Genomic DNA, 11,252 nt, shown 5'->3' on the forward strand with positions numbered 1-11,252 from the left:
TGCTTCCGCCCTTACTGCTCTCTTGAGGGCAAACCACCATTTGTTGTTGACGATGGCTCCCGTCAAAGCCCTCTTTACTAACGTGCTAATCCGGTCTCTGAAAACCTGTCTCGACGGGAAAGACGCGTTTAGTTTCCAGTAACCGGGACCCTGCCTATGTGCCTTATCTAAGTCTAGTGTACACGTCACAAGTTTGTGATCCGTGTAGCTGACTATGTGGAAATGTGGACATCCTAAACTATCTCTATCTCTAGTCCTACACACAATCCTATCTAGATACGATCTCGACGACCCAATGCGGTTGCTCCAAGTCCACGTTGGCACATTTGGGTGGTCGAGTCGGTACCTGTCAGACAACTGGAAGCGTCTGAGCAGGTCTCTGAGGCCTTTGCATCCCCTTCTAGTTTTGTCACTCCCCACGTAGTCTAGATGCGTGTCCAAGGTAGCATTCCAATCCCCCACTAAAAGTAAGGGACGAGACGTTCCCAGGAATACTTCTAGACGTCGAAAGAAGTCCGACCGACCTGTTAAAGGAGGCACATAAACTGCCAGCAACCGAAAAGCGCCCCCATCGCTGCCGTCCACATCTAGGACAACCAGTCTACCCTCCGGGTCCATAAATATCGTCTTTACTTCGAGATCCAGACTCTTGCGAAAAAGAACCGCCGTGCCACTACCGCCCATCCTCGGCAGACAGGGAGAAAAATAAATGTTAAACTGTGCGCCAAACATGGACTTTAGGGCCCGCGGTTCATGGAGTCTGGTCTCACTAATGGCTATGATATCCAAATTGTGTGACTTGATGTCATTTAAGAGGTACCCTTGTTTCCAAGGGGACCCCAAGCCACGCACATTCACACAACCAATCTTCACCATGATTCTATTTATACGTGTGCTTTAAAGCACAAAACAAAAAGAACAGAGAGTTACTTACCGTCCGAAAGTTTTGTTTCCTCCTTGGATTTTTCACCAAGGAGGCTATTGTACAATTTCTTGCAAATATTTTTGACATCCCCCTACCGAGTTGGGGGTAGAGGGATTTTATTTTGTGGTGCAATGCTGGTGATACATGATAAATTTTAATGTGTTTTGGCAGTGTTGTGTGTGGGTGGTTGTTTGTTTTGATGTCGTTATTTGTGATGTTTGTTTTAGAGTTGATGTAATTCATCAACTCTGTGTTTGTACTGTCTATTGCTGTTAGCATTGTTTTTTGCATATTACTATTTGTGTTAGGTGTATTTTCGGGAGATGTGAATCTCCCTGCTTTGTTTGTGTTTGCATTTTGTTTTGTTTTCTTCTTATTGCGCTTCCTCTTTCCTTTCGTAGCTATTTTCCACTCCTCCCCACTCTCTTCATCCGATGATGAAAGTTCTGGGAAGTCAGAAAGAGGTAACGGCAAATTTTGTGCGTCTGTGTGTGTTTCTGTGAGTGTTTGTGTTGGCTGCTTGTTATTTGTGTGTGGTGTATGTGATATGGGGGAGGGAGAGGCAGTCTTGGAATTTTCTTTTTTTTCCTCTTCTGTTTTTGCAGTTTCTGTTGTCTTTTCTGTTGTGGTTATTGCTGATATTTCTGTTGTTGTTTTTTGTGTTGCTGGTGGTGTTGGTAGTAAAGTTTTTCTGTTGTGGGTATTTGGTAGTTGCTTCTGTTGTTGTTGTTGTTTTTGTTTAGCGGCCAGAGGGCAGTCCTTTTCAGATGTGCCTCGCTGTTGCATAGGTAACAGCGAGGTCGCCTGCCCTCTACCACCACATACAGCTTCTGGTCCTCTGCCAGTTTAATGTTTGGAGGAATTTTCTGTGAAGCCTCCTCCGTGATGTGGAGAAGGATTTCCAGATTTTTCCCTCCCCAGTTCTTTTCCTCTACAACCGTAATCTCCAAAATATTTGCCTCCTCCATTTCGAGGCATACGACCGATATCAGCCATTGGGTGTCCACTTCCGATGGCACATTTTTTATTATTACTTTGGTCACTCTCTGTCCTAGATAACTCGGTATCATCACCAAGTTATCTGTGCGGAGAGAGAGTGTCGAAAATTGTTTAGCTAAATTTTCATTTAAAAATCTCACCTGCACCGTTCCAAATTTTCTTCCCCACGTGATGAGGCCAAATTGGTCTAAGACAAACCTCAATCTTATCTGTGCTAAAATTTTCTACACGTCTGGTTTTTGCGTTTACCAGTTTATAAATGATGCACTTTTTATTTTTCATTTCTATATCTTTTGGTATGTTTATTCTAACATCATCTCCTTCTTTCGTAAGAAGGGATTTTGTGTCTTTAATTTGTTGTTATGTGAATGTCACTATTGTTCTTTTTTCCTTTAGAGCATTTGCGAAATTTGTTTTTGTTGTGCTGGCAGACATGTTCTTTTGAATATTTTTGTTTATGTTGGTGTATGTACTGCCTGGTTCAAAGGTGGTGGTAGTGGCAGCAGAGTTTGTTGAACAGGTGATGGTGTCAGTGCTGACGGCCGATAACTTTACGTCCTTGCTGTTGTTGTGGTTTTTATTGTTGTTGTTGCTGGTGGTGGTGGTGGTGTTGGTGGCGGTGTTAATTTTCATGTTGTTGTCACTGGTGTTAGTAGATGGAGAGACTGCGTTAGTAGCAGTCGCCTCCGATCCAGATTTCCTCATAGTTTTCATGGTGGTGGTGGTGGTGAGAGGGCTGTTAGTAGCTGTAATCGCCGTCTTTGTAACGTTTACAGCAGCTGCGTTCCTATCACTGAGTGAGCACGCTCTACTCTGTTCTTTTTTTTCTTCTAGTATCTGAAGCCTCGGGAAATGCTCATCAAAAGAACAAGACAAGCGTTCCAAAATTATGTTTCTCGACATTTTTCAAATGTCAAGAAGGAAATTTTTGTATTTTGCTAGGGCCGAAACTGCTCCTGGGGGCCAATTCCCTCCCTTGAAAATACACAAAAATGAAGCCTAGGTGCTTCGCAACAAAAATATTTAAAAATTCCAACAAAATGTGGACAATAAAAGGTCAAATAAACGTTTACCTCTGCAGCCGATGTGACAGCACGTCCGTGAGAAGAGATAGATAGATAGATAGATAGATAGATATTAAAGAATTATGTATGTTCCATTGGAGGTGCAATGCCGGTGTGCATGTATAACAAAATATGTGTTGAGAGAAGAATTTGGTGTATGAGGAATCAGATGTGGTGTGCAAGAAAGAAGACTGGGCTAGTATGGTTATATGATGCATATGGATGAGAACTGCTGCATAAAAAAAATATCGATCACTAAATGTAGAGGGAACTTGTGGAAAAGGGGAGCCTAAGAGACATGGGATGAAATAATGAAGGCAGATCTGAAGATGTCAAGCCTCATAAAGGAGGCAACAAAGAACGGTGGTGGGCGATTCACTGTGCTCAGGAAGACCCATTGATCTCAACAAAAGTGAGGTCCTAAAAGCATTCAGTTCATATCCCCATCAAGCCTTCCAACTCTCATCTTTCTAACACCTTTCTCCCTCCTCTTCTATGGCCCTATTCAACTACTGAAATCATGAGAGAAGAATCCACACATATTTCATCCCCACTTAGTACTACCAGTTACCTTTCCCCTCTCCCTGGAACCACTTCCCTTGAAAATCCACCCTTCATTCCTCAATATCATTCCTTCCTACTTTATTTTGAACCACTAACCACTTTCTGTGCTTTCAGTTATCTCTCCCTCTCCATTAAGCTACATCACAGGATTGCCATATCTCAAGTTGAACACTGTTTTATCTGTTACCATTCTTATCAACCTGTCATGTTTGCCATTGACAGCTTCACCCTCACTGTTGTCCCCCACTTGCTATAAACACCCCTATGTACCACTGGCAACCATCTGTCACCACACATCTCTCTCCCACGACTTCCCCACCCCACACATCATCTCTTTATTTTTTTCATCTATCTCCAGGTTTATTATAATGGTGTGCTCCACCCTTCCTGTATTGTTACACATAATTTTCTATTTGTTTCACCTTTCACCCCAACACTTGACATTCACCAACAACACCTCCATCTTGTTCCATTAACTGCATGCACTGTTACATCCATCTCTAACCATCTATCACTCTCCACTCACACTTTATTCTGAACTTATCCACCACCCTTTCTAATCCTTTGCTTGTATTTTTTCTTATACTCACCTTCTTGCATCTTGAGAGTATGCTAACATTTCGTCACCATTATCAATATCTTCTTTCCAGTGACTACAACCCACCCTTATATAATGCAGTACAGTGATGTATCTCTTCTATAGCAAGACCTATGTGCCTGTCCTTCTATTATAGTTTTACCCCTCAAGACCTGGCATAAAGCCACTTCCTTGAATACTTATAACCACACTCAGTTGTCTTTTTTTCTGTCATGTGAGTTACCTCATGACCTCACAAGTGCCAATGTCATGAAAAAGCACCCAGTACATACTGTTGGCATTAGGAAGGGCATCTGCCATAGAAACCATGCCAAAAAAGATAGTCCTCCAGATCATGGGATCCTGTCAAGCTATTTAACCTATGCCAGCATGAGGGACATTAAATGATGATGATGATGTATGTGTGTGTATACATATATACAATGTACAGGTATGGGTGTGAATGTTCACATTCCATGAACTTTGCAAGAAAAAACCCACCAGCAATAAGCACTGAAGCTTTTCGTTATTTGCCTGTGAAAAACTTGTTTGTTGGCACTCCACTTTTGAAAATATGTGGAATAACTGATCCCAAACTTGAAAAACGGTAAAGATAAGTGAGTGATAGGAAGGGCATCCAGATGTAAAGCAATTCTTCAATTATATATATATTCATCTAAGCCATGCAAACATAGAAAATCAGGCATCAAAAATGAATAAACAATATATATGTGTATATAGAGCAATAAATCTATTTTCCAACAATGTTTTATAACAAAATATCTCAATATAAAAACTAATCATGATAAATTATTTTATGACACAGCATCAGAAGTACTTTCATTTGGACATGGCTTGATCACTGTGTGTACTACTTTATGCTTAGCCAACTGGCTGGAATGAGAAAATGTTTCAGCACAAATATTACACTGATATGGTTTTTCTCCTGTGTGAATACGAATGTGCTTTGATAAATTTCCACTTAGAGAGAAAGACCTACCACAAATATCACACTGATATGGTCTGTCTCCAGTATGAATATGAATATGATTAGATAAATGACTGCTACAAGAAAATGTTTTGCCACAGACATCACAATGGTATGGCTTTTCCCCTGTGTGAATGCGCTGGTGACGCGATAGATCACTACTTCCAGAGAAGGCTTTATCACAGATATCGCAGTGGTATGGCTTTTCTCCAGTGTGGATGCGAATATGTTTAGATAAATGACTACTACAAGAAAATGTTCTACTGCAAATATCACAATGGTATGGTCTTTCACCTGTATGGATACGTTGGTGGCGAGACAAACTACTACTTCCAGAAAATGTTTTGCCACAAGTTTCACAGTTGTAGGGTTTCTCTCCAGTGTGAATGTATTTATGGATTGATAAATTATTACGTTGAGAAAATGCTTTACCACAAATATCACAACAGTATGGCTTCAGATCTGTATGAATACGTTTGTGCTTAGATAAACTACTACAACAAGAAAAAGTTTTAAAACAGGTATCACAACTATATGGTTTCTTGTCTCTGTTATTACATTTGTGACTCAAAAAATTACTGTTGTTAGAAAACGTTTTACCACAGTCATTACATTGGTACGGTTTCTCTCTCAAGTGAATACGCTTATGGCTGGATAAAATACTACTGCGAGATACTGCTTTACCACAGATATCACAGCGATATGGTTTCTCTCCAGTGTGAACACGTTTGTGGCGTGATAAATCACTGTTACCGGAAAATGTTTTACCACAAATATCACAGTGATATGGTTTCTCCCCTGCATGAATACGTAGGTGAGTTGATAAATAACCACTCTGAGAGAAAGATTTACCACATATATCACAGTGATATGGTCTTTCTCCTGTATGAACACGCTTGTGACAAGTTAAATCGCTATTTACAGAAAAGGATTTACCACAGACATCACACTTGTACGGTTTTTCTCCAGTATGTATTCGTTTATGATTTGACAAATGTCCACTCTGAGCGAAAGCTTTACCACAAATATCACAATGGTATGGTCTTTCGCCTGTGTGAATACGTTTGTGATAAGATAAAGATCTATTTGTAGTAAAGTTTTTGTCACAAATTTCACAATGAAAACGTTTTGAACTTCTGTGCATTACTTTATGTTGAATTAAATGATTTCTTGCTTTGAAAGATTTTCCACAAACACTACAAGGATATAATTTATTCTCTGTATCTTCCTGTTTCTGGTGAGCAGCACCATTATTTTCACCTTCAACTTGACTCTCAAACAGCTTTTCCTCCATGGTATCTTGTAAAAGTACAGCTGTTTCCTTGTTTTTATATAATTTATAGGAACTATTTCTTTATTTGTTATAAGGATTTTCCTCAATAGTCAAAGTCTGACACTATTTCAGATATAAAGATAACATTTCCAAGAGTTAATCTTCCTTCAGCTCTCAAAAAATATCCAGTTAGAAGCAACATTACACATTAGTGTATCATAGTAGTTTCCTGCTGTAATTTCTACACATAATTACCCAGTAAATATACTTCCATTTGTTCAAATTTTTGTAATTAATCTCAATTCAGTGAAAATACTTCACAGTAATTTAAGGTTATAAACATGTGTTCTTGATAATGTCATTCTTCATCCTTGAAATCTTACATCTTCATATGTTTTGGGTGATAAATTCTCATCTCGAAGTAATCAGATTCCCTGCAACAGATATGTGAAAATTCAAGTTTTAATACTAAAAGTTACATAAGAGAAAGGACTTGTTCTAAGAAACTGAAAGTCAAAATGACAAGAAGAGAGTGAAACTAACACATAGTTTTTCCCAGGCTTTCTTTGGTTGTCTGCTGCAAACTAGAGTTCTCAATTATGTTACCTGAGAAAGACTAGAAGAAAAAGCAACCTGACAGTGATCTGGTTAGATCTGGCCAATGCATATAGCACAAAACCTCATACATGCAACCCTACGCTGCTCCCATATCTCCCTGCACATCACTGGAATGATAACCAGCTACTTTTGAGGCATCCAGTTTCATTTCAAAACATCCCACTTAACTACTTCATGGTAAGATGGCATGAAATAAATCGTAACTGGCTGCACAATTTCTCCCATTCTCTTCATCATATGTCCTGATACTGAGTGATAATCCTTCGTTTCCGATCGTCCAAGAAAACGTCTGGCCAGGTGAAAATATGCCTCATCGAAAAGTAAACGTTAAAATGATGATAATTTCTAACCCTGTTAACACTATTCGATATTGTTGAATTAAGACAAACTAATGGGAGTTCTTAAGCAACCTTTTAATTACTCGGCAGCAGAATTTTTGCGTATGCATCGCCGAAACTAGTAGTTATGATTGCCGTAAAGCAGCAAAATCTGTAGACCACTTCCTATTCTCACAAAAAACTCTATCAACATAGGTGTTTAAAGGGATGAATTTTATTACTTTAGTCAAAAAACAGAATTGAACAGCGATCGACATATTTGTTAGTTATTGTAATTTACTTATATTGTAAATTTTGTGAAAATCGTTTAGAAACATTTAAATAATTCTTTTCTTTTTTTTTTTACCAAAATTATCTTGTAATTAAATTTTTTCATGTGATATCACCACACCTTTTTTATCCCCCTCGAATTCCTAGCACTCCTACTAATTCCTCAAATATATGTGGCCAGCAGTCTTAACTTAAACTAACCTGTAACAACTCTACTTGCCAATTTTGAAAATAATTTCCAGCTAGTAGCAGACTGCAAGCAGTGAAATGCTTTTATCGTGCCTTGGTTTGATGCTTAAACAAATAAAGATCAAAATAAAATTGACAACGGACTGTATTGCAACTCACATATCAGTCCGTAAACATGGTTACGTGGCTACACACACACACAGATGTACTAATATTTGTTAATTTTACTGTGTCCATAATTTACATCCCATTATTATACTTATTTATACTTCAAACAGAATAACAGTTCACAAAATCTCTTCTCCCATCCCGCACAAAACTATCAAATGTCAATTTTATTGAATGTTTGGAAATGTAGTCATTATTTTTAATAAAAACCCTGGAAGATTACTGATTTGTCATAAAGATTTTATTTCACCATCACATCATATGTGATATGGAAGTTAGTTATCTATAGTTTTCTTAATTGAACAATGTTTTTTTTATAATAATGTCATTCAAGCACCTCATACGCTAACAGTTTATAATCAATGCCATTATTTCAATTAGAAACTAGTATTTTTTTTTAAATGTCTATAAAGGAAAAAACACCGGAAACTGTAATTTTTAATTTTCTTTAAGGAAAAATCCCGTTGGAATTATGCATAGAGATGTCGTTTCTAGGAGACAGTCCTTATGATGTGACATAATTCCCTGTCCTGACTTCTAGAAAGAAAAGAAACAATTTGAAAGGTGGAGTTCAAAATGACAAACATTCGGTGGTTTTCACGGGAAAACAACAAACTTTCAACAATTAAGATCTTAACAAGTATTGTTAATGTGCTATCTGACATTCTGTTAAAATAAATAATTAAGATACCTCATGGAGCAAACCAGAAGAAAGATTTAAGTCTGGAAAATAATAGATCATTCCCAATAAGAACTGACAAAAACACTTACGATTTGGAAAATGTGCAGAATTACGGCGTATTTTGAAGAAACATGGAATGTATAAAAATAAAATAGGTTACTTGAAATGCGGAAACGAAATTTTTTTACTTCCGTGAGTAAAATGCTTGCGTCTGAGAAGTACTTACAGGGGTGTCGTTATGGAAAACAATAACGTAAATACGAGAAATAAAGAGATCAACTTGTTACGATTAATCGGTGATACAGGTAATTTGGGAATTACATGTACTTGTAATTACTGCTGTAGTGGCGAACATAAGATCAAGTTCGTTCTTCAACAATAGAATCTAAATTTCTTAAAATTAGTGATATTCATTTATAGCTCGAGTAAAGATATAAAATTGGGTAAATTTTCAGATTAACACCTGCACGATCTTCAATAGGGGGTTAGGGTTTTAGGGTTAGGGTTTAGGGACGGAATTCCTTAACCCTAACCCTAAACCCTAACCCTGACCCTAAAATCCTAACCCTAACACCCTAGTGAAAATCGTGCGGGTGTTAATCTGAAAATTTACCTAAAATTGAAGGGTACTGCTACAAAATGCAAGCTTACCACTGGAAAGACTAAGTAAGGGATTGCACTCAGTTTTGCCGAGATAGGTGTATTCATTGCTTTAAAGAACATACCTCTAAAAGGAAATATAGTTGAGATAGAAAGGAATGCACAAGTAGTAGATGTTTTGTAGACATAATTTAACTCAGGAACACACTGTATCCGATGTGGTGTGCGGACAATTGTATTGATAAAATAGGCGGCAGCATTTTTGAACATTTGGTTGTTAGATAGAGTAAGAAATTCGATGACTCAGATGATGAGAGTCATACACAGAATATTGGATGTTTGTGGAATCTCATGAAAAGAAAATTTTAAAGAATGTGTTGTACTCAAGACGATATGTTTCAGTCATTTCATTTTGATTGTAGCTAGACGAAATAAAGCGAGTCAGGAAATTGCATCTTTTTCAAGTTTATGTTAACTCTTAATCATCAAAGATTTCTTAATGTTTTAATGAAATACTTCTAAGTTATCCAAATGTTTTTGTATCTTTTTTTTCTCGTAATAAACATGTTTTTTTTTTAAATGAAAGTATTGCGGTTTTTTTATTTTTTATTTTCTTCCATCGTAATACACATGCTTTTAAAATGAAAGTAGATTTTCGTTTCGGTACTTCATGAAACCCATGTTATTTTTATACACTATCCAGTACTTGGAAATTACACTACGTTTAGTATTTTCATTCACTATTATAATTGTATTGAACTGGGGAAATATCTCCAGCTTCATCATTTACATAACTTCAATGATCCAACAACAAATATTTCTTAATATAGATCAAATATATACAGGAACACCAGCCTCACTCTCGTATAATATCTACTTACATTTGTACTTTTAAACTAATTTTCGTAGATGCCGTTGATTAGTGTTCTTATTGGTTGAATGATTCTACTTAAGTACGACAGTGTATGTTGTGTGAGTGTGTGTGTGCGTGTGTGTGTGTGCGCGCGTGTGTGTGACTGCATCATCGACCTGACTATTGGATGTTATACATCAATGGTCATAATGCGTTGCCAATTCTTTCTTGATTTCGCCCTTCTTTTCTATCCTGGGCCAAATCGTCTTCCCATCGTCGTGGAAGCTTTCCAAACGACCTTTTGCAATCTTTTGGATACCACTCGGCAAGTGCGCCAAAAATGAAATTGCTGTTAGATCCGGTTCCATAAGAATTCTTGAATGGTCAGGTTTATCGATGACGTTGTTAATACTTGGGCGAATAGCGATTGTGTTCTTTAGATTGTTTTTGCAATTTTTGCATCGGATATAGTAATCCGGGTTTGATTTCCAAGTTTTGCAAGTGCATGTTTCAAAAAACTATGGAAGTCTAGATAGACACTGCTTTGATAGAGAACTACAATGCCAGTAGCAGGAATATTTAACAATTACAAAACTTAGAAATCAAACCCGGTTCACTATATTTCATGCACGAAAAAAGAATACAATCGCGATTCGCTCAAATATTACCAACGTCATCAAAGTATCCGACGAATTAAGATTACTTGAGGAACCGGATCTAATAACAATTTCCTCTTTGACGCGCTTCAAATTTTGGTACAAGGCCAGCAATTTTAAGGGAGGGGTAAACCGATCACATTGACCCACATGTTCAACTGGCACTTATTTTATCAACTACGAAAGGATGAAAGGCAAAGTTGGCATCGGCAGAATTTGAACTCAAAACGTAAAGACGGATGAAATGGTACTAAACATTTTGCCCAGCGTGCTAACGATTCTGCCAACTCGCTGCCTTAAGCATCATTATATATTCAATGCTTCAGCCGCAAGGCAGCAGATGACAGCAGCGGACTAACAAGCAGGCTAGAACGATGTCACAATACCAAAACAATGGACGACGAGATTGCAACACATGCTAACCAGTTTACTCCAAGAAACGCAGTGAAGACTATCTGATCCAACAACATCCCATATAAACTTATAGT

At 37.6% G+C, this 11,252-nt stretch overlaps 1 protein-coding gene across 3 annotated transcripts; it reads right to left on the reverse strand.

Moving 5' to 3' along the window:
• Positions 1-4,859: 4,859 nt before the first annotated feature.
• LOC106879167 (uncharacterized) lies at positions 4,860-10,212 on the reverse strand. 3 transcript variants are annotated; one of them, XM_014928629.3, is made up of 2 exons: positions 10,137-10,212; positions 4,860-6,824 (listed from the first exon to the last, which is right to left on the reverse strand). In XM_014928629.3, the coding sequence occupies exon 2, from the start codon at positions 6,409-6,411 to the stop codon at positions 4,945-4,947; it is 1,467 nt and encodes a 488-aa protein (XP_014784115.1). In that variant the 5' UTR covers positions 6,412-6,824; positions 10,137-10,212; the 3' UTR covers positions 4,860-4,944. The 3 variants fall into 3 exon arrangements, with proteins under 3 accessions (XP_014784115.1, XP_014784109.1, XP_014784100.1); XM_014928623.3 differs by lacking the exon at positions 10,137-10,212 and adding an exon at positions 9,381-9,693; XM_014928614.3 differs by lacking the exon at positions 10,137-10,212 and adding an exon at positions 8,745-8,901.
• Positions 10,213-11,252: the final 1,040 nt, after the last annotated feature.

The sequence above is a fragment of the Octopus bimaculoides genome, chromosome 7, assembly GCF_046866305.1.
Source record: "Octopus bimaculoides isolate indiv1 chromosome 7, ASM4686630v1, whole genome shotgun sequence".
Lineage (NCBI taxonomy): Eukaryota > Metazoa > Mollusca > Cephalopoda > Octopoda > Octopodidae > Octopus > Octopus bimaculoides.